Consider the following 27,491-nt stretch of genomic DNA (forward strand, 5'->3'; position numbering starts at 1 on the left):
ATTTTGTGCGATTAGGGCCTGAACATACAGGAGGGAGAGAAGCATGCAAGGAACAGAGTGAATTGGAACAATGTGGTATACTGGGGTTGACGTGCTGGCAATGGACTAAACCAGGACATGTGAAATGTCTAGGGTAAACCATGGAAAGGTCAGTGGGGCCTGGAAGTAGAAACGGAACTGTGGTTTTGGTGCACTACACATGACAGCTTGAAACTAAGTGTGAACGAACGTGGTCTTTTTTTGTCTGTTTTCCTGGCAGTGCCTCGCTGAAGCAGGGGCTAGCAATGCTGTTTCCTGTGGGATGGGGTAGCACCTTGAATGGATGAAGGCAAGCAAGTGTGAATATGTACATGTGTATACATGTACATGACTGCGTATGTGCATGTATATGTTGATATATTTATGTATATGTATGTATACGAGTACGTATGGGTGTTTATGTATATATGTGTGTGTGTGTGTGTGTGTGTATGAGTGGATGGGCCATTCTTTCTTCATCTGTTTCCTGGCAGTACCTCACTGACATGGGAAACAGCAATCAAGTATAATAAATAAATATATAATGTATACCTGCTTGAAGTTACTTTGTGAGTGAAAAATCACCTTTGGCAAGGCTGTACAATCTCATCAAGGAACCTATATTCCCATGCCACTGGAAGTAACAAAACTTTGGGATGCAGGAGCCTTTACAAAGGGCCTGGGTAACAACTGGAATTTTTGACAGAAATAGTTCCTGGAGTAATCATATATGAATTAATATATCAATCTACTTAGATTGGGCGAGGAAACCCTTTCCAAAGAAAAGTCCTTGTTTTACCCAGGGCCTCTTTTCCAGAGGCTCCTGCAACCCAAGGCTGCACTGTTTCCAGGAGCAGGTATATAATGATTGGACTCCTCTGGAATGAGAAGTTTTTCGATAAGACCGTATTCCCAATGATACAGCTTTGCTACATATGACTTTTCATTTGTTGTGTAACCCCATACAGGTGTAATCTGATAACACGTACATGTGTACGTGTAGGAAGAGAGGAAAGTGATTGGTTCTCAGTGAATGTAGGTTTGTGGCAGGGGTGTGTGATGTCTCCATGGTTGTTTAATTTGTTTATGGATGGGGTTGTTAGGGAGGTAAATGCAAGAGTTTTGGAAAGAGGGGCAAGTATGAAGTCTGTTGGGGATGAGAGAGCTTGGGAAGTGAGTCAGTTGTTGTTCGCTGATGATACAGCGCTGGTGGCTGATTCATGTGAGAAACTGCAGAAGCTGGTGACTGAGTTTGGTAAAGTGTGTGGAAGAAGAAAGTTAAGAGTAAATGTGAATAAGAGCAAGGTTATTAGGTACAGTAGGGGTGAGGGTCACGTCAATTGGGAGGTGAGTTTGAATGGAGAAAAACTGGAGGAAGTGAAGTGTTTTAGATATCTGGGAGTGGATCTGTCAGCGGATGGAACCATGGAAGCGGAAGTGGATCATAGGGTGGGGGAGGGGGCGAAAATTTTGGGAGCCTTGAAAAATGTGTGGAAGTCGAGAACATTATCTCGGAAAGCAAAAATGGGTATGTTTGAAGGAATAGTGGTTCCAACAATGTTGTATGGTTGCGAGGCGTGGGCTATGGATAGAGATGTGCGCAGGAGGATGGATGTGCTGGAAATGAGATGTTTGGGGAAAATGTGTGGTGTGAGGTGGTTTGATCGAGTAAGTAACGTAAGGGTAAGAGAGATGTGTGGAAATAAAAAGAGCGTGGTTGAGAGAGCAGAAGAGGGTGTTTTGAAATGGTTTGGGCACATGGAGAGAATGAGTGAGGAAAGATTGACCAAGAGGATATATGTGTCGGAGGTGGAGGGAACGAGGAGAAGAGGGAGACCAAATTGGAGGTGGAAAGATGGAGTGAAAAAGATTTTGTGTGATCGGGGCCTGAACATGCAGGAGGGTGAAAGAAGGGCAAGGAATAGAGTGAATTGGAGCGATGTGGTATACAGGGGTTGACGTGCTGTCAGTGGATTGAATCAAGGCATGTGAAGCGTCTGGGGTAAACCATGGAAAGCTGTGTAGGTATGTATATTTGCGTGTGTGGACGTGTGTATGTACATGTGTATGGGGGGGGGGGTTGGGCCATTTCTTTCGTCTGTTTCCTTGCGCTACCTCGCAAACGCGGGAGACAGCGACAAAGTATAAAAAAAAAAAAAAAAAAAAATCAATACCATATATGTAATATCCATTAAGCATTCAGCTGTTTTATCACACAACCCCTTTTTTGTTCTCTTCATTTGCAGGGTAGGTTACACATAGAATACAAACTACAAATTGATTTTGAATCTAGCACAAACTGTGTTTAAAAAATTTATGTATACCATCCTGTTTCAGGAGGATGAATATAACTAACCAACTCATCTGAAAGTCGGTCCAGTTTAAACTCCCATCTGTATGACATGTCATTTAACCTAGAGGACACAATGATGTTGACATTCTGTCTGTCTCCTGTCCATCCTGTTTTGACATTCAGCTTGGTCAGTTCCACTAACACAAGGCTAGATACCTCTTTGATACCAGCCTCTATGCATGGGGCCCAGTCCTGAGGATGATAAAAGAAAACTATTATTAACATTTAGTTTCATAACATTATAATTTCAAACTCTAAGAATATAAAAATAAATAATGAAACAAATAATAATACTAAACAACTACAGAAAAGCATCCTTTCTCAATGGTTCATTCTTATGATCCTGATGCTACCTTGCTTGTGTGGAAAAGAAAAGAGACTCCATGTACATACCTTAGCTTACCTTTCTGCTCCATAAGTCTTGTTTGTGGAGCTCCTGCTATGCACAGCTGTGTCCACCTTGTGTGACTACAGATCACAAAATGTGATAATGACTTGTTTATGTGTCTGTGGAGTGTACAAAGAAATGGGGAATAAGTGGCCAGTGTCTTCACTGTGGAGGATGCATTTGAGATAAGATGGGTCTTTTGATATGTGGAAACATTGTTCTTAATCCTTAAGTAAGGGGAGGTGTCTGGAATGTGGACAAGAAAGTGTAACTCGTATAAGTCTAAGGAGCATAGCTCTAGGAAGTTGTATACGTGGTGAGGTGGCATTTAAGATTGGGTTGATAGGGTGGTTGTTCAGTGCTTGTCAGCTCATTTTAATGTGTATATCTTTTCTCATTGTTGTGTTTACTGGAAAAGGAGGGGTATCTGTACATCTGTGCAGACAAATTGTTGATATCTAAGGCAGCAGCCACATTTTCATTTCTACTTGGTGGTTGGTTATGGAGTGGTTTGGATGAGAAGAGTTTAGTGCTGCTGCAATGGACTGAGTGCCAAGTATATTGAAAGTAGACTGTATTGCAAGGATCTTTGTCTTGTTATGAAAATGTTAAATGTACTGGGCTGTTAATTGGCAATTGTTCTGAGAGCTCTGTTTTGTGTGGTCTGCAACTCTGCAACTTCACCAAGTAGAGGTGTAGCTTATGACAGAAGTGATGAGCTTTGTAGAGGATAATAAGGAACTCATTTTTTTGTCCAAACCTTGTAGAAGATAATGTTCTGTGGATGTTTAGTTTGTTCATAGCCTTTGTGTTGATGTTTGCAGTGCAGGGAGTAATTTCATACATGTGTTGTGGGAGTGACTGCTCACCCAGGTTAAGAGGGGGGTGTATGTTGGATACATATCTGTCAAGGGTTACATGTGTGACAGTAGGTTTCCTGTGTAGGATTTCCTTTCATGGGGCTTTTGCACTGCTCAAGAGGCTGGCCACATCCTCTTGGCTAGACAACATGATGTGTGGAATATTGGGAGTACATCTGTATGAGGCAAGAGGACACCTGAGGAGTTAGTGTTCAATGTCTTCAGTAAGGAAGTTGCCTCATGGTCACACAGTGCAACTTATGATCATCCATGGAAATCTTATGTCATAAACACATCAAAGAAAACTTACCTATAAATCTTCAAACATATCAGGAAGCAAAGTTTATCTTAAATGCAAGCCAACTGCAAGGCTAATTTCAATACCAATTTTATGAATACTTTTCCTTCGAGAGCACATACATTATCTAAAGCATTATCCTAAATAATCTGTCCTAACATTTCATGTGAACATGTGTATAAGTTCACTAAGAGAATATTCTTATGAGAAAAGAAATATGTTCTGTCCTATGTTACCATCCAGATCTGGTGATATATGATTTATTGTGTATGTCTAAAACTATAATATCCATCACTATTCTGTGCAGAACAAAGCATTAGCAAATTAAATCACATTCAGTTTCATCATTTCATTCTATCCTTTTAATGACCTCTGAAGCCAAATTTCACTTTCTTAGTTAATCATGCATGCTACTATCACATTCTAACACTAATCTGAAACATAAAATGGACAATTTTAATTACCCAACAACAAATCATGTACTCCAAAGTAAAGACCGCCTTTCTAAAAAGCTTGAAGGAAGATTGCAGATATCACATCAATACAATATTCTAATACCATATCTGTGACAACTAGAAATTACATTATCTCCAAGAGTCAGGCATTTTAATGTACAGGTTCTTGGTATACAGGTCATTACCTCTGCCTTATCTAAGATGTACTTTGCTCCTCTGTTCTCACCCCAGAGACAACATCCATCTGACAGCATTATCATGTAGCCTTGGTTGCTTGCATACGACTTCCCCATCCACTGGGGGCCCATGCCAGGTAATGCATACCATGTGGCCTCTTCTAAGGGTTTCCATATTTCTATGGAAGCCATACTGAAACAATTAGAAAAAGCTTAAATTTGAGGTAATTTTCTGATTTCTTAAAATGTATATATATATATATATACCTCGCTATAGCGGGAAATGGCGAATAGTATGAAAGATATATATATATATATATATATATATATATATATATATATATATATATATATATATATATATATGCGCAGGAGGATGGATGTGCTGGAAATGAGATGTTTGAGGACAATGTGTGGTGTGAGGTGGTTTGATCGAGTGAGTAACGTAAGGGTAAGAGAGATGTGTGGAAATAAAAAGAGCGTGGTTGAGAGAGCAGAAGAGGGTGTTTTGAAGTGGTTTGGGCACATGGAGAGAATGAGTGAGGAAAGATTGACCAAGAGGATATATGTGTCGGAGGTGGAGGGAACGAGGAGAAGAGGGAGACCAAATTGGAGGTGGAAAGATGGAGTGAAAAAGATTTTGTGTGATCGGGGCCTGAACATGCAGGAGGGTGAAAGGAGGGCAAGGAATAGAGTGAATTGGAGCGATGTGGTATACCGGGGTTGACGTGCTGTCAGTGGATTGAATCAAGGCATGTGAAACGTCTGGGGTAAACCATGGAAAGCTGTGTAGGTATGTATATTTGCGTGTGTGGACGTATGTATACACATGTGTATGGGGGGGGTTGGGCCATTTCTTTCGTCTGTTTCCTTGCGCTACCTCGCAAACGCGGGAGACAGCGACAAAGTATAATAAAATAAAAAATAATAATATATATATATATATATATATATATATATATATATATATATATATATATATATATATATATATATATATATATATATATATGTGTTGAATGTGTTTGATGATAGAGTGGCAGATATAGGGTGTTTTGGTCGAGGTGGTGTGCAAAGTGAGAGGGTTAGGGAAAATGATTTGGTAAACAGAGAAGAGGTAGTGAAAGCTTTGCGGAAGATGAAAGCCGGCAAGGCAGCAGGTTTGGATGGTATTGCAGTGGAATTTATTAAAAAAGGGGGTGACTGTATTGTTGACTGGTTGGTAAGGTTATTTAATGTATGTATGACTCATGGTGAGGTGCCTGAGGATTGGCGGAATGCGTGCATAGTGCCATTGTACAAAGGCAAAGGGGATAAGAGTGAGTGCTCAAATTACAGAGGTATAAGTTTGTTGAGTATTCCTGGTAAATTATATGGGAGGGTATTGATTGAGAGGGTGAAGGCATGTACAGAGCATCAGATTGGGGAAGAGCAGAGTGGTTTCAGAAGTGGTAGAGGATGTGTGGATCAGGTGTTTGCTTTGAAGAATGTATGTGAGAAATACTTAGGAAAGCAAATGGATTTGTATGTAGCATTTATGGATCTGGAGAAGGCATATGATAGAGTTGATAGAGAAGCTCTGTGGAAGGTATTAAGAATATATGGTGTGGGAGGAAAGTTGTTAGAAGCAGTGAAAAGTTTTTATCGAGGATGTAAGGCATGTGTATGGTTAGGAAGAGAGGAAAGTGATTGGTTCTCAGTGAATGTAGGTTTGCGGCAGGGGTGTGTGATGTCTCCATGGTTGTTTAATTTGTTTATGGATGGGGTTGTTAGGGAGGTAAATGCAAGAGTTTTGGAAAGAGGGGCAAGTATGAAGTCTGTTGGGGATGAGAGAGCTTGGGAAGTGAGTCAGTTGTTGTTCGCTGATGATACAGCGCTGGTGGCTGATTCATGTGAGAAACTGCAGAAGCTGGTGACTGAGTTTGGTAAAGTGTGTGGAAGAAGAAAGTTAAGAGTAAATGTGAATAAGAGCAAGGTTATTAGGTACAGTAGGGTTGAGGGTCAAGTCAATTGGGAGGTGAGTTTGAATGGAGAAAAACTGGAGGAAGTGAAGTGTTTTAGATATCTATCCATAGCCCACGCCTCGCAACCATACAACATTGTTGGAACCACTATTCCTTCAAACATACCCATTTTTGCTTTCCCAGATAATGTTCTCGACTTCCACACATTCTTCAAGGCTCCCAGGATTTTCGCCCCCTCCCCCACCCTATGATTCACTTCGGCTTCCATGGTTCCATCCGCTGCCAGATTCACTCCCAGATATCTAAAACACTTTACTTCCTCCAGTTTTTCTCCATTCAAACTTACCTCCCAATTGACTTGACCCTCAACTCTACTGTACCTAATAACCTTGCTCTTTTTCACATTTACTCTTAACTTTCTTCTTTCACACACTTTACCAAACTCAGTCACCAGCTTCTGCAGTTTCTCACATGAATCAGCCACCAGCGCTGTATCATCAGCGAACAACAACTGACTCACTCCCCAAGCTCTCTCATCCACAACAGACTTCATACTTGCCCCTCTTTCCAAAACTCTTGCATTCACCTCCCAAACAACCCCATCCATAAACAAATTAAACAACTATGGAGACATCACACACCCCTGCCGCAAACCTACATTCACTGAGAACCAATCACTTTCCTCTCTTCCTACACGTACACATGCTTACATCCTCGATAAAAACTTTTCACTGCTTCTAACAACTTGCCTCCCACACCATATATTCTTAATACCTTCCACAGAGCATCTCTATCAACTCTATCATATGTCTTCTCCATATCCATAAATGCTACATACAAATCCATTTGCTTTTCTAAGTATTTCTCACATACATTCTTCAAAGCAAACACCTGATCCACACATCCTCTACCACTTCTGAAACCACACTGCTCTTCTCCAATCTAATGCTCTGTACATGCCTTCATCCTCTCAATCAATACCCTCCCATATAATTTCCCAGGAATACTCAACAAACTTATACCTTTGTAATTTGAGCACTCACTCTTATCCCCTTTGCCTTTGTACAGTGGCACTATGCACTATATATATATATATATATATATATATATATATATATATATATATATATATATATATATATATATATATCACAAATGAATATCTAGACAGGATGAGGTTAATCAAAACCATGATTAACACCTTATAAGTAATTCCAGTACTCATAATAAGTCTTTTAGAATTCAACAGCTTTCCATGTTTGACAAAAAAAACATCAAATGGAATGAAGAGGTAAAATAGATTTTGAAGTTACAGCATAAATGCTCCATCAGTATTTAAGCGAATGGGAGATACAAGAATCTTTTTAAGAAAACACATTCTAGGCATGAAATCCTTCGGTAAACACGAACACAATTAGAAAGAATATATATTCTTCTGATGACAGCAAAGATAAACCTTTACTATAAAGAAAAGTATGAAGTTTTCATATATGTTTTTCTAATAGTTTCACAAAATCTATTACCCGAACATTTTCCCTGGTCTTCATAACCCTCCCCACTATTATTGGGGGGGGGGGGGGACGAATGGAGTAAAGGACAACAACCTAAGGATAATATGTGAAGACTGCAATCCAGACCAATGTTCATCCGGTCGTGATATTTAAACGCCCTCAGTCTTAAATTAGGTTGGTTAATTAGGTTTTGAAGTGCTTTATTAGCATATCATCTTGTGAGGCGACCGTTCCCTACAGCGACACTGCCAACCTAACCTAATTCATTTAACAATATTTATCGAATATGGCAACAAAAAACAAATTCTTTGGACAAAGTTCGAATACGAAATTCTAAGGATTTAGGTTGTACCAATTTCTCTTGTACAGAACATGTTATCTCATCCAAAAATTAATATATATATATATATATATATATATATATATATATATATATATATATATATATATATATATATATGTAAAATTTTCTCTAGAAGTGGGAGTGAATCACACCTTTACACATACTAAACTCATAATGACTTACTACAATTCAAAGTAAATATGAAAACGTCCTCTCCAGTTACATTATAACGTCTTGAATCTAATCATTGATGTTATTCAAACAGACTTTAAGTTTGGTTTAGCTAAAACACATCAGACACATAACTGCAACTTGGAAATATAATTTAATCCATTACCTCAACATCAGCAGTAGCGAACACTTCCAAGCGAACCGTCAAATTAGCGAATAAAATCCATGACGAACATGAACCAATATAACGAAGAAAATGACGAACATGAACCAGTATAATGAAGAAAATGAATAAATTTACAAATGTTGGTAGCTAAACAAGAGTGACTCACGGCCATGTCATACCAATCATCAAGATTCAGATTTCTTCCATTTACTAATCTGTGTCCCTTTGAATTTATTGCTTAGTGGCAGAAATATCCTTTGATAATAGAAACTAAATTCCTTAATAGTTGATTTACCATCTCGTATTTGTCTGATTTTTTCTATCATTCTGCTTTATGATGCGATGTATACCAGGAATTGTGTAAAGTATATATTTCACCCCATCGTTAGTCATCATTGTACATGACTAACTGAGTTTTCTCTCATTTCGCGATTTATACTGAGCACCATCAATGTGAGATATGGAAGCGTGAAGCTTTATGGAATGAAAAGAGATCACCAACATAAGAGGGGTGAGATATGTAAATGATCTGATTATCTTAATTTCATTAGTTATGAACGTTATCATTGATTCTATTCACTTCGTTGTCTTTCTCATAGGTGAGGATCTACACTGGGTAGTTGACAAGGATCAAGTAAGGATGCGGTCATATAGTATTGGCTGAAGCCACAACCGATCTTGATATGATGTGTTTTTCACGAAACTAATGTAGAATTTATGTTAACTCAGGTTTTAAGATTTTGTCCAACTGGTATCCCATTAGATTATATAGTTGTGATCAGCTTTGTATTCTTACTTTTGAATAATTACCTCTAAGTTCTACCATTATAAAGTTATATATCTAGCAGTACCTTAAAAAGAACAACGAACCTTCGACCAGTTCCGAGCCAGTTTCTCGATCACAGCCTTTTCACCAATCGGAGGAGTTGCTAGCACCGCTGGAGTTCCGGATCATGAAGTCATCCTTATCCTTCAGTGCCGCTTAGAACTTCACATTCCTACGGTTAACACTCGCTGATTTTCAGGGCGAAGAAAATGTTGTCTTGCCTACTTTATTTACGTATCAGGTTATTAGAGCTAAGGTAATGCTTCAAGAATAAAACAAAATACATAATGTCTTAGAATTTGTGCAAGTAAATTTTTATTGCAACCAGAAAAAGAATGCCTGAAGAGTATAGTCAAACCACTGGCATGAATGTTAAAGGATTCTCAAAGTTTTCAGCATGCACCTCGAAAAAACATTTGTTTCAACGGCACTGGCTTTCATTATTTCAGCGGACGGTCACTTTCTCCGCATGTAATGACATAGACTCGACTCTTAAATTAGATTACCAGAGTAACGCAGTAAGCATCAGAGGACTGACCCAATGGGACAATAAAAGATATATTATAGTGGTTAACTTTTATTTCTTAACACTAGTGCAAACAATAAAAATGATTTTGTCCATAAACACAAAATTATGATTAAACATAAATAAACTTAAAAAAAATGTTTAAAATGTTTCCGTGAGCAGTCCACTAATATAAACAGATGTGCTTCAACTTCTACACTAAACATGTAATAATGTTTCCCCAAAACATATAAACGTTCAAGATGTTGGCAACTACAATCCTTCTCTGGTGCTTCAGTTTCCCACAAAGAAGCTTCTTAACGTTAAACACGACACCCCCGGACTCGAGGGCGCCTTCGTGGACCCGCATATCTCGTTTACCAAATGCCACACATCCAGTAAACATCCTGCCACTGTTTAGTGGATAGCACTAATTTTGCTTATTCTTACCGATTATTTCCTCGTTTTCACCTGCTGTGTGATTGTTTTCTCTATTCTCTCTACTTCTATATAGGAGAGCTTTTACGGTGGTTTTAATTTCATCTAAAGGCCTTTAAATCTTGAAGAGCAATAAACGATGTTTTCAGTTAAGCGTTTACCTGTTTGCCTACCCATTTCCAGTACTTTGGTTTATAATGGCTGCTGCAACAATCATGATGCGGTGAATTCCAGCAACCCACGACGCAACCAAACTACACCTCGGCCACTGTATGCAGTGTAAAAACTGATCGGAGCATGATTTTTCTTTTTATCTGCGCACACTCATGTTGCTACTTTTTTTTTTCTCTCCCACACGTATATACTTGCAGTTCGTGAGCAGCCGCAACTGAAATCACAGGAGGCCTGACTACACCAGTGTCGAGAGCCAGTGTGATAAAACTGCTACTCCAAGCCAGAGAGGATCATACAATATATTACTTCGGTCTTGTGTTGACTCCACCATTGACTTTGTGAGTTACGGTAACTTAATGAAGGAGGGACTGTTTTAAGAGTGAGTGTTGTAAGTAGCTCTAAAGATGGAAGGCGAGATAAGATAGGCGTCAGTAAGTTTGTATCGACGTCGGTGGGATGGTTGTCAACCAAAATTGACGGGTGGTGATCCCCGGTGGAGTGGGAGGTGCAGACCTTGCCTTCCATTTCTCATTGACATCGTAGGTCCCGACTGACTATACCACTTAAGAGTCCCTTCATTTATGACACTTCTCAGGACGGTGTAGGTGTGTTTCATTGGTAAAAGACGATCTTGGGAAACATGTAGTCCTGTGATAATGGACCCTATGTAATTCACAGGTTTGATTCTTTGTCATCGCATGCCAGAACGAGCACACATTCACAGTTGCGATAATCAATAATGTGACATTTTTCTCTGCAAGGAAGACATGGGAAAACGCTAAAAGGCATCGACGGAGATATAAGGGGATTATGTATTCCGGGGTGTCTCACAGGCCGTAGTGGGACGAGGAACCGTGGGTTTCTTAAATCAGTTGCTGTATGGCCTGATCTAAGAGGCCACGGAAAAGACACGGCAGAAGTCTTTCCCACTGCGACTATGATGAACGTAAAGAGGGTTGGCAGGAGCAACGAAGACCGCTGGCATCGACAAGGCGTGGTACGTATTGCACTGCTGGCGGTACCAGTGACCACCTCGTTTAGGTACATGGCATTTCCGCTTGAGTAAATTCCCCTGCACACCTTTCCGTCTCTTGCTGCTTCAGCTGTTTCTTGCCCGGGCTGTCTCCCCCGAGTTTCTATTGCTGCCGCTATCACTGTATAATTACTCTCTTTGCTACTTGGTAGCTATTAATTCCTGCTGCCGCTGTCTGGTCCACCTTATGTGACAAATCATATAACAGCTTAAAGCCCAACAACAGTGATAGATCCCGCCTTCCTCTAATTTCACCAAGATATGTTGTTACTCCTTCGTGTAACACAATCGAACCTCTGGCTGTCAGGCGTTGTTGTAGTGGCCCCGGGATGGGAATACCACATACATAATTAGTCACTTCTGCGACCTCCGATGATCTTGGATATGGAACTTAAGTTTTGTCTGGAAGGGCAGTCAGCTATATATATATATATATATATATATATATATATATATATATATATATATATATATATATATATATATATATATTTAAAACATCGGTCACAGATGTGGAACCTTCTAATCCCATGCTGGGATAGGTTTATCTCACGCTTTACGTCACCATCGACAGAACTTTGTCGGAGTTGCCAGATGCTCGTCTCCGTAACGATAGCACTCGATAACCAGGGTAAATAAAGCTAAAATTCTTTTTGCTTTATCTGTGCAGAGTCATAAAAACTACAAGAATATTTCAAATATAATAAAAGAAATATTTAATTCTCAATATTTTACTACACATTGGAAATAAAATAATGGCCAGAATTATGGGTATTATAGCAAGCACCAGTCCTCATCACACGGCAATCAATAAAGATATTAATGAAATACCTAACACATTTTTGTGTTAAAACATGACTTACAATTTAAGTTTGCTTTCAAAATTTCAGTGCTTACTGTCAAGTTACAATAGCTTACTGCGTCACAGTCGTGATAATATTGCGTAATGACATTCGTCTTAGATACACTCATGTATGGCCATATGACAATCAACCATGTTTTAACTGTTAAACACTTGCCAGGTCCTTCCATGGACGGACACTTGTCTTTATAATGGCCCGTTCACCCTTTTTCATCTTAGCAACCCACGAAGCACCAAACTACCTTCAGCTAAAAAAAACTGTCTTCAAATTAATCAGCTTTTGGAAAACTGCCTTCCCATACCATCACTCTTAGTACTACTATTATTCCAAAACCATACATTAAATCTAAAAAAAATGGTAAAATAAAGAGTAAAGAAATACCTTTTCAGTATTAATTATGGAAGAATGGAACTGTGTGAGAACATGGTTAATAAATGCAGACAGCATGCATTGATTTAAGAGGTTGTATGAGGCCAGTGTTCAAGAGATAGGGATCCACGAGTGTAAGTCTCCCCTTCAGTACAGTACAAATAGGTAATTACATGTAGGTATTTGCATACTTGATCTACTCTTGGATTGTTAACAGCCAGCCTAGCCATAACAGAGTATCAAGAGCAGAGAGAGACCTCCGGTATCCACAAGCCAATAAGGTTCACGTAATAGTTTGCTTCGGCTTGGTACTGGTTCCACTTGCGGTGAGGTATGATCACTCACTGGAGATGACAGAGTAAAGTTGATAAGTGGCTCTAAAAATGGAGGGCGAGAAGACACGGTAGTGGGTAAGTTTGTTTTGGACGCTGGTAGAACGGTTGTCAACTGAGGTCTACGTGTGCTTGGTGTCATTATGCAGTGTAAGACAAGGTTACACTCTCCTGAGCTGTCTCTTACATGACATGTCTCGGAACAGGGCAGATATGGTGCACCAATGATTGTTGGTTTGTGGCCGGGTGTAGTAGTAGTCGGTGGAAGGGGTCTGGTCAACCAAGGAGTAGAAGTCGTTGATCCAATTTTTTTCTTTTCCGATTCCAGGGCACAAGTCACATTCAGCACGCATTCACAATTGTGTCTAAAATAACATTTTTCTGCACAAGGAAAACAGTCTAGAATACCTGGGGGCCCAATTGATGAAGGGTTTGAAGCTCCTGAGTGAGACCCAGGTGGACCAGGTATTCTTGGATATCCCGGTGGCTCTGGTGGACCAGATTGACGTGGGTTCCTCAAACGAGGTAACTTGGACCCTGACCTAGGAGGTCCTACAGGAAACATGGCATTAGTCAGCACTATCCTGACTAAAGTGAACCCAAAAAGGATGGGTAGGAGCAGGGAGAGCCATTCCATGACGTTGTGAACAAGTCGCGGTGCGTACTGAACTGAGTAATTCATCCGCACGTTTGTTTTCTTACCTTCGTTACGTATTGGACTGGTCTTCCCGTAAGTTTTTTATGGTAGCCGAGACGACAGGGGCAATTAAGGCCGTAATCAAGGTCATCCCATCAACTATATATATATATATATATATATATATATATATATATATATATATATATATATATATATATATATTTTTTTTTTTTTTTTTTTTTGCTTTGTCGCTGTCTCCCGCGTTTGCGAGGTAGCGCAAGGAAACAGACGAAAGAAATGGCCCAACCCACCCCCATACACATGCCTTGATTCAATCCACTGACAGCACGTCAACCCCGGTATACCACATCGCTCCAATTCACTCTATTCTTTGCCCTCCTTTCACCCTCCTGCATGTTCAGGCCCCGATCACACAAAATCTTTTTCACTCCATCTTTCCACCTCCAATTTGGTCTCCCTCTTCTCCTCGTTCCCTCCACCTCCGACACATATATCCTCTTGGTCAATCTTTCCTCACTCATTCTCTCCATGTGCCCAAACCATTTCAAAACACCCTCTTCTGCTCTCTCAACCACGCTCTTTCTATTTCCACACATCTCTCTTACCCTTACGTTACTTACTCGATCAAACCACCTCACACCACACATTGTCCTCAAACATCTCATTTCCAGCACATCCATCCTCCTGCGCACAACTCTATCCATAGCCCACGCCTCGCAACCATACAACATTGTTGGAACCACTATTCCATCAAACATACCCATTTTTGCTTTCCGAGATAATGCTCTCGACTTCCACACATTCTTCAAGGCTCCCAGAATTTTCGCCCCCTCCCCCACCCTATGATCCACTTCCGCTTCCATGGTTCCATCCGCTGCCAGATCCACTCCCAGATATCTAAAACACTTCACTTCCTCCAGTTTTTCTCCATTCAAACTCACCTCCCAATTGACTTGACCCTCAACCCTACTGTACCTAATAACCTTGCTCTTATTCACATTTACTCTTAACTTTCTTCTTTTACACACTTTACCAAACTCAGTCACCAGCTTCTGCAGTTTCTCACATGAATCAGCCACCAGCGCTGTATCATCAGCGAACAACAACTGACTCACTTCCCAAGCTCTCTCATCCCCAACAGACTTCATACTTGCCCCTCTTTCCAAAACTCTTGCATTCACCTCCCTAACAACCCCATCCATAAACAAATTAAACAACCATGGAGACATCACACACCCCTGCCGCAAACCTACATTCACTGAGAACCAATCACTTTCCTCTCTTCCTACACGTACACATGCCTTACATCCTCGATAAAAACTTTTCACTGCTTCTAACAACTTGCCTCCCACACCATATATTCTTAATACCTTCCACAGAGCATCTCTATTAACTCTATCATATGCTTTCTCCAGATCCATAAATGCTACATACAAATCCATTTGCTTTTCTAAGTATTTCTCACATACATTCTTCAAAGTAAACACCTGATCCACACATCCTCTACCACTTCTGAAACCACACTGCTCTTCCCCAATCTGATGCTCTGTACATGCCTTCACCCTCTCAATCAATACCCTCCCATATAATTTACCAGGAATACTCAACAAACTTATACCTCTGTAATTTGAGCACTCACTCTTATCCCCTTTGCCTTTGTACAATGGCACTATGCACGCATTCCGCCAATCCTCAGGCACCTCACCGTGAGTCATACATACATTAAATAACCTTACCAACCAGTCAACAATACAGTCACCCCCTTTTTTAATAAATTCCACTGCAATACCATACATACATATATATTTATTTATACTTTGTTGCTGTCTCTCACATTAGCGAGGTAAAGGAAAGACGAAAGAATGGCCCAACCCATCCACATACACATGTATATACATACATATACATACCTCTTCATTTCAATGTATATATACATACACATATGCATATATACTGTTTTTTTTTTTTTTTATACTTTGTCGCTGTCTCCCGCGTTTGCGAGGTAGCGCAAGGAAACAGACGAAAGAAATGGCCCAACCCCCCCCCCCCATACACATGTACATACACACGTCCACACACGCAAATATACATACCTACACAGCTTTCCATGGTTTACCCCAGACGCTTCACATGCCTTGATTCACTCCACTGACAGCACGTCAACCCCTGTATACCACATCACTCCAATTCACTCTATTCCTTGCCCTTCTTTCACCCTCCTGCATGTTCAGGCCCCGATCACACAAAATCTTTTTCACTCCATCTTTCCACCTCCAATTTGGTCTCCCTCTTCTCCTCGTTCCCTCCACCTCCGACACATATATCCTCTTGGTCAATCTTTCCTCACTCATTCTCTCCATGTGCCCAAACCATTTCAAAACACCCTCTTCTGCTCTCTCAACCACACTCTTTTTATTTCCACACATCTCTCTTACCCTTACGTTACTTACTCGATCAAACCACCTCACACCACACATTGTCCTCAAACATCTCATTTCCAGCACATCCATCCTCCTGCGCACAACTCTATCCATAGCCCACGCCTCGCAACCATACAACATTGTTGGAACCACTATTCCTTCAAACATACCCATTTTTGCTTTCCGAGATAATGTTCTCGACTTCCACACATTTTTCAAGGCTCCCAAAATTTTCGCCCCCTCCCCCACCCTATGATCCACTTTCGCTTCCATGGTTCCATCCGCTGACAGATCCACTCCCAGATATCTAAAACACTTCACTTCCTCCAGTTTTTCTCCATTCAAACTCACCATATATACACATGAACATATTCATACGTAGTAATGAAAGGGTGAGATGTGTGGTAATAAAAAGTGTGGTTGAGAGAGCAGAAGAGGGTGTGTTGAAATAGTTTGGTTACATGGAGAGAATGAGTGAGGAAAGATTGACAAAAGAGGATATATGTGTCAGAGATAGAGGGAACGAGGAGAAGCGGGAGACCAAATTGGAGGTGGAAGGATGGAGTGAAAAAGATTTTAAGCGATTGGGACCTGAACATACAGGAGGGTGAAAGGTGTGCAAGGAATAGAGTAAAATGGAATGATGTGGTATACCGGGGTCCCTTCTGTCTTTATGAGTGGTGTTCCTGGAAGTAAAATAAAACTCTTTAAGTCTAATCCAGTTTTATTACAAAAGTTCATACAAAATAATGAGCACCTTGGACTAGTGCAATTATCTTTATGCTATAACCATGACTGTTCTACCATCAGCATGTAAATCTTTAATATTCCAAATATATCAGCATGATACAGATGGCAAATAGTATGAAAAAAAATTGTAGAACAGATTATAAAAAACTAGTTTCAAAAACATCTTAAAACAAATTTACTGAGACTGATTTTACAATTTGCTTTCTTCTATTTCCTGTGGGATGGGGTAGCACCATGAATGGATGAAGGCAAACAAGTATATGTAAATGTGTATATATGTATATGTCTGTGTATGTATATGTATATGTGTATATGTTGATATTCATATGTATGCATATGTGCAAGTATGGGCATTTATGTATAAAGATATGTGTATGTGAATGGATGGGCCATTCTTCATCTGTTTCCTGGTGCTACCTTGCTCCACAGGAAACAGCATCGCTACCCCCTGCTTCAGTGAGGTAGCACTAGGAAAACACAAAAAAGCCACATTCATTCACACTCAGTCTCTAGCTGTCATGTGTAATGCACCAAAACCATGGCTCCCTATCCACATCCAGGCCCCACAGACCTTTCCATGGCTTACCCTAGACATTTCACATGCCCTGGTTCAATCCTTTGACAGCAAGTTGATCCCAGCAAACCAAATCGTTCCAATTCAATCTATTCCTTGCATGTCTCTCACCCTCCTGTATGCTCAGGCCCTGATCGCTCAAGATCTTTTTCACTCCATCCTTCCACCTCCAATTTAGTCTCCCGCTTCTCCTTCCCTCCACCTCTGGCACATATATCCTCTGTCAATCTTTCCTCACTCATTCTCTCCATGAGTTCAAACCATTTCAACACAGCCTCTTCTGCTCTCTCAACCACACTCTTTTTATTACCACACATCTCTCTTACCCTTTCATTACTTACTCGATCAAACTACCTCACACCACCACCACACACCACGTATTGTCCTCAAACATTTCATTTCCAACACATCCACCATCCTCCATACAACCCTATTTATAGCCCATTCCTCGCAACCATATATTGTTGGAACTACAATTCCTTCAAACATACCAATTTTTGCTCCGAGATAACGTTCTCTCAATATTCAAATTGAAGTGGTTACATACAGAAACTCCAAGTTATCAAAAGACAATTGTCGTACCTTGTGGTACTGAAGGCCATATGGCAATGCTGTACTTAAAATATTGCAAGGAGTCTAGTTTGGTTATAGCATAACAGGCAGTTTCCACTTACTTGTACTGTGAAATATGAATGCACAAATGTTAAGGGTTGCCTTAACAAGTATGATAATGGAAGATAGCATAAGTATGAATTATATTATGACTGACTAAGTCATAATATAACAGAAAAATTAAAAATATTAACATTTCAGGGATAAAGTGGTATGTAAGAATGTGTGCCAAATATCAAGTAAGCTACAGTCTGGTGGTACATATAGTAAAAATTTCTGTAATGTGAAAAGGAAATGCTGCTTCATTTACAATACATTATGGTAAGCTCAATCATAGTTTTGCTCTGAACATTCATCAGTCAAACATACATTTTTCCTGAGTCAGTGGAAGAACTGTTATCACTAGCACCATTGAGCATGGCAAACTAACATAAATGTATAATAAATTAAAGCAATTCAAAGGAACTCTGGGCATTTTCATGAACATAATGTCCACATGATAAAACAATGGCATAAATTCTAACATACTTCTTGCCCATAATTTTGATTAAAATTTTTTGCCCAGAATTCTAGCAATGGGACATCCCATTCTGTTGATCCTAATGCAGCTAATAACTGATGAAGCTCATCTTGTGGAGTAGCTTCAGGAGGATTCAAACTTGATCCTCCTGGAGATGTACTTCGAAAGGTTGACATTACAGGAGATCGAGAAAGTGGATTAGTTGGATTTCTTAAGATGGGAATTGCTGGGCTCCGCATAACTGGTTGTGAATGAATTACAGGTGATGGTACTCTTTCAGGACGGTTGTTGCATATTTTCTTCAAGTTGCAAACATGAATCCACACTTTGACCTGATGACAAGGTGAAGGTGCCATGAAAAGTGAAAAAAAACATTAAATCTTAAGAGCATGGACAGATAGGGCATCTGAATGTATTCTTAACTAAAATTACATGATTATCCATCAAGATTAGATGCAAGAGTTATTGTGTTTCATCTTCTATTAATATTTCACTGTATCTGCATCATCCTTCTCATTCTATTTTACCAGAAAAATTCTTTTTTGGAGGAGTATATAAAAGAAGGGTTAATAACACAAAATCAAGAGAGAAAAGGTAGTGAAAGCTTTGCAGATGATGAAATCTAGCAAGGCGGCAGGTTTGGATGGCATTGCAGTGGAGTTTATCAAAAAAAAGGGGGTGACTGTGTATTTGATTGGTTGGTAAGGATATTCAATGTATGTAGGGATCATGGCGAAGTGCCTGAGGATTGACGATATGCATGCATTGTGCCATTGTACAAAGGCAAAGGGATAAAGGTGAATGTTCAAACTACAGAGGCATAAGTTTGTTAGAGTATTCCTGGGAAATTATATGGGAGGGTATTGATTAAGAGGGTGAAGGCATGTACAGAGCATCAGATAAGGGAGGAGCAATGTGGTTTCAGAAGTGGTAGAGGATGTGTGGATCAAATGTTTGCTTTGAAGAATGTGAAGGAGAAATACTTGGGAAAACAGATAGATTTGTAAGTAGCATTTATGGACCTGGAAAAGGTATATGATAGGGGTGATAGAGATGCTTTGTGGAAGGTCTTAAGAGTATATGGTGTGGGAGGTAAGCTGCTAAAAGCAGTGAAAAGTTTTTACCAAGGATGTAAGGCATGTGTGCGAGTAGGAAAAGAGTGATTGGTTCCCAGTGACTGTCGGTCTGCGGCAGGGGTGTGTGACGTCGCTATGTTTGTTTGATTTGCTTATGGATGAGGTGCTTAGGGAGGTAAATGCAAGAGTTTTGGAGAGGGACGAGTGTGCAGTCCGTTGGGGATGAGAGGGATGAGTGTGCAGTCTGTTGGGGATGAGAGGGCCCGGGCAGTGAGTCAGTTGTTGTTCGCCAATGATACAGCCCTGGTGGCTGATTCGAGTGTGAAACTGTAGAAGTTGGTGACTGAGTTTGGAAAAGTATGAGAAAGGTGAAAGTTGAGAGTAAATGTGAATAAGAGCAAGGCTATTATTAAGTTCAGTTGGGTTGAGGGACAAGTTAATTGGGATGTAACTCTGAATGAAGAAAAATTGGAAGAAGTGAAGTGTTTTAGGTATCTGGGAGTAGACTTAGCAGTGAATGGAACCATGGAAGCAGAAGTGAGTCACACGGTGGGGGAGGGGGCAAATTTCTGGTATGTTTGAAGGAATAGTAGTTCCAACAATGTTATATGGTTGCGAGGCATGGGCTATAGGTAGGGTTGTACGGAGGAGGGTTGGGGTGTTGGAATTGAAAAAATTTGAGGACTGTATATGGTGTGAGGTGGTTTGATCGAGGAAAGATCGACAAAGAGGATTTTATGTGTCCGATGTGGAGGGAACAAGGAAAAGTGGGAGACCAAATTGGAGGTGGAAAGATGGAGTGAAAAAGATTTTGGGCGATCAGGGCCTGAACATGCAGGAGGGTGAAAGGTGTGCAAGGAATAGAGTGAATTGGAACGATGTGGTATACTGGGATCAACGTGCTGTCAATGGGTTGACCCAGGGCATGTGAAGCGTCTGGGGTAAACCATGGAAAGCTGTGTAGGTATGTATATTTGCGTGTGTGGACGTATGTATACACATGTGTATGGGGGGGGTTGGGCCATTTCTTTCGTCTGTTTCCTTGCGCTACCTCGCAAACGCGGGAGACAGCGACAAAGTATAATAAAATAATAATAATAATAATATATATATATATATATTATTATATATATATCTATATATATATTTATATATTATATATATTATATATATATATTTTTTTTTTTTTTTTTATTTTTTTTTTTTTTGCTTTGTCGCTGTCTCCCGCGTTTGCGAGGTTAGCGCAAGGAAACAGACGAAAGAAATGGCCCACACACCCATGCACAATGTATACACACAACGTCCACACACGCAAATATACATACCTATACATCTCAATGTACACATATATTTCATACACAGACGCATACATTTAACCCATGCACACAATTCACACTGTATGCCCCCCATTCACTCCATCGCACCTCGCCACACACCTTCCCTCTCCCCCCTCATGTGTCAGGGGGTTTAGCACTAGGAAAACACAAAAAAGCCACATTCATTCACACTCAGTCTCTAGCTGCCACGCAATAATGCCCGAACCACAGCTCCCTTTCCACATCCAGGCCCCACAGACCTTTCCATGGTTTACCCCAGACGCTTCACATGCCTTGATTCAATCCACTGACAGCATGTCAACCCCGGTATACCACATCGATCCAATTCACTCTATTCCTTGCCCTCCTTTCACCCTCCTGCATGTTCAGGCCCCGATCACACAAAATCTTTTTCACTCCATCTTTCCACCTCCAATTTGGTCTCCCACTTCTCCTCGTTCCCTCCACCTCCGACACATATATCCTCTTGGTCAATCTTTCCTCACTCATTCTCTCCATGTGCCCAAACCATTTCAAAACACCCTCTTCTGCTCTCTCAACCACGCTCTTTTTATTTCCACACATCTCTCTTACCCTTTCATTACTTACTCGATCAAACCACTCACACCACACATTGTCCTCAAACATCTCATTTCCAGCACATCCATCCTCCTGCGCACAACTCTATCCATAGCCCACGCCTCGCAACCATACAACATTGTTGGAACCACTATTCCTTCAAACATACCAATTTTTGCTTTCCGAGATAATGTTCTCGACTTCCACACATTCTTCAAGGCTCCCAGGATTTTCGCCCCCTCCCCCACCCTATGATTCACTTCGGCTTCCATGGTTCCATCCGCTGCCAGATTCACTCCCAGATATCTAAAACACTTTACTTCCTCCAGTTTTTCTCCATTCAAAATTACCTCCCAATTGACTTGACCCTCAACCCTACTGTACCTAAAAACCTTGCTCTTTTTCACATTTACTCTTAACTTTCTTCTTTTACACACTTTACCAAACTCAGTCACCAGCTTCTGCAGTTTCTCACATGAATCAGCCACCAGCGCTGTATCATCAGCGAACAACAACTGACTCACTTCCCAAGCTCTCTCATCCCCAACAGACTTCATACTTGCCCCTCTTTCCAAAACTCTTGCATTCACCTCCCTAACAACCCCCATCCATAAACAAATTCAACAATTATGGAGACATCACACACCCCTGCCGCAAACCTACATTCACTGAGAACCAATCACTTTCCTCTCTTCCTACACGTACACATGCCGTACATCCTCGATAAAAACTTTTCACTGCTTCTAACAACTTGCCTCCCACACCATATATTCTTAATACCTTCCACAGAGCATCTCTATCAACTCTATCATATGTCTTCTCCATATCCATAAATGCTACATACAAATCCATTTGCTTTTCTAAGTATTTCCCACATACATTCTTGAAAGCAAACACCTGATCCACACATCCTCTACCACTTCTGAAACCACACTGCTCTTCTCAAATCTGATGCTCTGTACATGCCTTCACCCTCTCAATCAATACCCTCCCATATAATTTACCAGGAATACTCAACAAACTTATACCTTTGTAATTTGAGCACTCACTCTTATCCCCTTTGCCTTTGTACAGTGGCACTATGCACTATATATATATATATATATATTATATATATATATTATATATATATAGATATATATATATATATCACAAATGAATATCTAGACAGGATGAGGTTAATCAAAACCATGATTAACACCTTATAAGTAATTCCAGTACTCATAATAAGTCTTTTAGAATTCAACAGCTTTCCATGTTTGACAAAAAAAACATCAAATGGAATGAAGAGGTAAAATAGATTTTGAAGTTACAGCATAAATGCTCCATCAGTATTTAAGCGAATGGGAGATACAAGAATCTTTTTAAGAAAACACATTCTAGGCATGAAATCCTTCGGTAAACACGAACACAATTAGAAAGAATATATATTCTTCTGATGACAGCAAAGATAAACCTTTACTATAAAGAAAAGTATGTTTTCATATATGTTTTTCTAATAGTTTCACAAAATCTATTACCCGAACATTTTCCCTGGTCTTCATAACCCTCCCCACTATTATTGGGGGGGGGGGGGACGAATGGAGTAAAGGACAACAACCTAAGGATAATATGTGAAGACTGCAATCTAGACCAATGTTCATCCGGTCGTGATATTTAAACGCCCTCAGTCTTAAATTAGGTTGGTTAATTAGGTTTTGAAGTGCTTTATTAGCATATCATCTTGTGAGGCGACCGTTCCCTACAGCGACACTGCCAACCTAACCTAATTCATTTAACAATATTTATCGAATATGGCAACAAAAAACAAATTCTTTGGACAAAGTTCGAATACGAAATTCTAAGGATTTAGGTTGTACCAATTTTCTCTTGTACAGAACATGTTATCTCATCCAAAAATTAATATATATATATTTATATATTATATATATTATTATATATATATATATCTATATATATATATATTTTATATACAATTTTCTCTAGAAGTGGGAGTGAATCACACCTTTACACATACTAAACTCATAATGACTTACTACAATTCAAAGTAAATATGAAAACGTCCTCTCCAGTTACTTATAACGTCTTGAATCTAATCATTGATGATATTCAAACAGACTTTAAGTTTGGTTTAGCTAAAACACATCAGACACATAACTGCAACTTGGAAATATAATTTAATCCATTACCTCAACATCAGCAGTAGCGAACACTTCCAAGCGAACCGTCAAATTAGCGAATAAAATCCATGACGAACATGAACCAATATAACGAAGAAAATGACGAACATGAACCAGTATAATGAAGAAAATGAATAAATTTACAAATGTTGGTAGCTAAACAAGAGTGACTCACGGCCATGTCATACCAATCATCAAGATTCAGATTTCTTCCATTTACTAATCTGTGTCCCTTTGAATTTATTGCTTAGTGGCAGAAATATCCTTTGATAATAGAAACTAAATTCCTTAATAGTTGATTTACCATCTCGTATTTGTCTGATTTTTCTATCATTTGCTTTATGATGCGATGTATACCAGGAATTGTGTAAAGTATATATTTCACCCCATCGTTAGTCATCATTGTACATGACTAACTGAGTTTTCTCTCATTTCGCGATTTATACTGAGCACCATCAATGTGAGATATGGAAGCGTGAAGCTTTATGGAATGAAAAGAGATCACCAACATAAGAGGGGTGAGATATGTAAATGATCTGATTATCTTAATTTCATTAGTTATGAACGTTATCAATTGATTCTATTCACTTCGTTATCTTTCTCATAGGTGAGGATCTACACTGGGTAGTTGACAAGGATCAAGTAAGGATGCGGTCATATAGTATTGGCTGAAGCCACAACCGATCTTGATATGATGTGTTTTTCACGAAAACTAATGTAGAATTTATGTTAACTCAAGTTTTAAGATTTTGTCCAACTGGTATCCCATTAGATTATATAGTAGTGATAGCTTTGTATTCTTACTTTTGAATAATTACCTCTAAGTTCTACCATTATAAAGTTATATATCTAGCAGTACCTTAAAAAGAACAACGAACCTTCGACCAGTTCCGAGCCAGTTTCTCGATCACAGCCTTTTCACCAATCGGAGAGTTGCTAGCACCGCTGGAGTTCCGGATCATGAAGTCATCCTTATCCTTCCAGTGCCGCTTAGAACTTCACATTTCTACGGTTAACACTCGCTGATTTTCAGGGCGAAGAAAATGTTGTCTTGCCTACTTTATTTACGTATCAGGTTATTAGAGCTAAGGTAATGCTTCAAGAATAAAACAAAATACATAATGTCTTAGAATTTGTGCAAGTAAATTTTTATTGCAACCAGAAAAAGAATGCCTGATGTGTATAGTTCAAACCACTGGCATGAATGTTAAAGGATTCTCAAAGTTTTCAGCATGCACCTCGAAAAAACATTTGTTTCAACGGCACTGGCTTTCATTATTTCAGCGGACGGTCACTTTCTCCGCATGTAATGACATAGACTCGACTCTTAAATTAGATTACCAGAGTAACGCAGTAAGCATCAGAGGACTGACCCAATGGGACAATAAAAGATATATTATAGTGGTTAACTTTTATTTCTTAACACTAGTGCAAACAATAAAAATGATTTTGTCCATAAACACAAAATTATGATTAAACATAAATAAACTTAAAAAATGTTTAAAATGTTTCCGTGAGCAGTCCACTAATATAAACCAGATGTGCTTTCTTACTTTACAACTAAACTTGTAATAATGTTTCCCAAAAACATATAAACGTTCAAGATGTTGGCAACTACAATCCTTCTCTGGTGCTTCAGTTTCCCACAAAGAAGCTTCTTAACGTTAAACACGACACCCCCGGACTCGAGGGCGCCTTCGTGGACCCGCATATCTCGTTTACCAAATGCCACACATCCAGTAAACATCCTGCCACTGTTTAGTGGATAGCACTAATTTTGCTTATTCTTACCGATTATTTCTCGTTTTCACATGCTGTGTGATTGTTTTCTCTATTCTCTCTACTTCTATATAGGAGAGCTTTTACGGTGGTTTTAATTTCATCTAAAGGCCTTTAAATCTTGAAGAGCAATAAACGATGTTTTCAGTTAAGCGTTTACCTGTTTGCCTACCCATTTCCAGTACTTTGGTTTATAATGGCTGCTGCAACAATCATGATGCGGTGAATTCCAGCAACCCACGACGCAACCAAACTACACCTCGGCCACTGTATGCAGTGTAAAAACTGATCGGAGCATGATTTTTCTTTTTATCTGCGCACACTCATGTTGCTACTTTTTTTTTTTCTCTCCCACACGTATATACTTGCAGTTCGTGAGCAGCCGCAACTGAAATCACAGGAGGCCTGACTACACCAGTGTCGAGAGCCAGTGTGATAAAACTGGCTACTCCAAGCCAGAGAGGATCATACAATATATTACTTCGGTCTTGTGTTGACTCCACCATTGACTTTGTGAGTTACGGTAACTTAATGAAGGAGGGACTGTTTTAAGAGTGAGTGTTGTAAGTAGCTCTAAAGATGGAAGGCGAGATAAGATAGGCGTCAGTAAGTTGTATCGACGTCGGTGGGATGGTTGTCAACCAAAATTGACGGGTGGTGATCCCCGGTGGAGTGGGAGGTGCAGACCTTGCCTTCCATTTCTCATTGACATCGTAGGTCCGACTGACTATACACTTAAGAGTCCCTTCATTTATGAACTTCTCAGGACGGTGTAGGTGTGTTTCATTGGTAAAAGACGATCTTGGGAAACATGTAGTCCTGTGATAATGGCCCTATGTAATTCACAGATTTGATTCTTTGTCATCGCATGCAGAGCGAGCACACATTCACAGTTGCGATAATCAATAATGTGACATTTTTCTCTGCAAGGAAGACATGGGAAAACGCTAAAAGGCATCGACGGAGATATAAGGGGATTATGTATTCCGGGGTGTCTCACAGGCCGTAGTGGGACGAGGAACCGTGGGTTTCTTAAATCAGTTGCTGTATGGCCTGATCTAAGAGGCCACGGAAAAGACACGGCAGAAGTCTTTCCCACTGCGACTATGATGAACGTAAAGAGGGTTGGCAAGGAGCAACGAAGACCGCTGGCATCGACAAGGGCGTGGTACGTATTGCACTGCTGGCGGTACCAGTGACCACCTCGTTTAGGTACATGGCATTTCCGGCTTGAGTAAATTCCCCTGCACACCTTTCCGTCTCTTGCTGCTTCAGCTGTTTCTTGCCCGGGCTGTCTCCCCCGAGTTTCTATTGCTGCCGCTATCACTGTATAATTACTCTCTTTGCTACTTGGTAGCTATTAATTCCTGCTGCCGCTGTCTGGTCCACCTTATGTGACAAATCATATTACGCCTTCAAAGCCCAACAACAGTGATAGATCCGCCTTCCTCTGATTTCACCAAGATATGTTGTTACTCCTTCGTGTAACACAATCGAACCTCTGGCTGTCAGGCGTTGTTGTAGTGGCCCCGGGATGGGAATACCACATACATAATTAGTCACTTCTGCGACCTCCGATGATCTTGGATATGGAACTTAAGTTTTGTCTGGAAGGGGCAGTCAGCTATATATATATATATATATATTATATTATATATATATATATATATATTTATATATATATATATACATATATATATATATAGATATATATATATATATATATATATTTAAAACATCGGTCACAGATGTGGAAACCTTCCATCCCATGCTGGGATAGG

At 39.8% G+C, this 27,491-nt stretch overlaps 1 protein-coding gene across 10 annotated transcripts in view; it reads right to left on the minus strand.

Moving 5' to 3' along the window:
• LOC139760654 (uncharacterized) overlaps positions 1-27,491 on the minus strand; it is a 50,357-nt gene that overhangs the window by 4,996 nt on the left and 17,870 nt on the right. The window contains exons 1-3 of one of the 10 annotated variants that reach the window (XM_071684097.1): positions 23,272-23,294; positions 4,558-4,741; positions 2,375-2,563 (exon numbers count right to left, since the gene is read on the minus strand). The exons of 5 other annotated variants lie outside the window; for them this stretch is intronic. In XM_071684097.1, coding sequence (XP_071540198.1) covers positions 2,375-2,563; positions 4,558-4,741; positions 23,272-23,279 — 381 coding nt within the window. In that variant the 5' untranslated portion in view covers positions 23,280-23,294. Of the gene's footprint in view, positions 1-2,374; positions 2,564-4,557; positions 4,742-8,035; positions 8,059-8,549; positions 9,189-23,271; positions 23,295-27,491 lie in introns of those variants that run through there. 4 more of the 10 variants (XM_071684101.1, XM_071684091.1, XM_071684095.1 and 1 more) reach the window with 4 other exon arrangements.

Source organism: Panulirus ornatus, chromosome 37, assembly GCF_036320965.1.
Source record: "Panulirus ornatus isolate Po-2019 chromosome 37, ASM3632096v1, whole genome shotgun sequence".
Taxonomy (NCBI): Eukaryota; Metazoa; Arthropoda; class Malacostraca; order Decapoda; family Palinuridae; genus Panulirus; species Panulirus ornatus.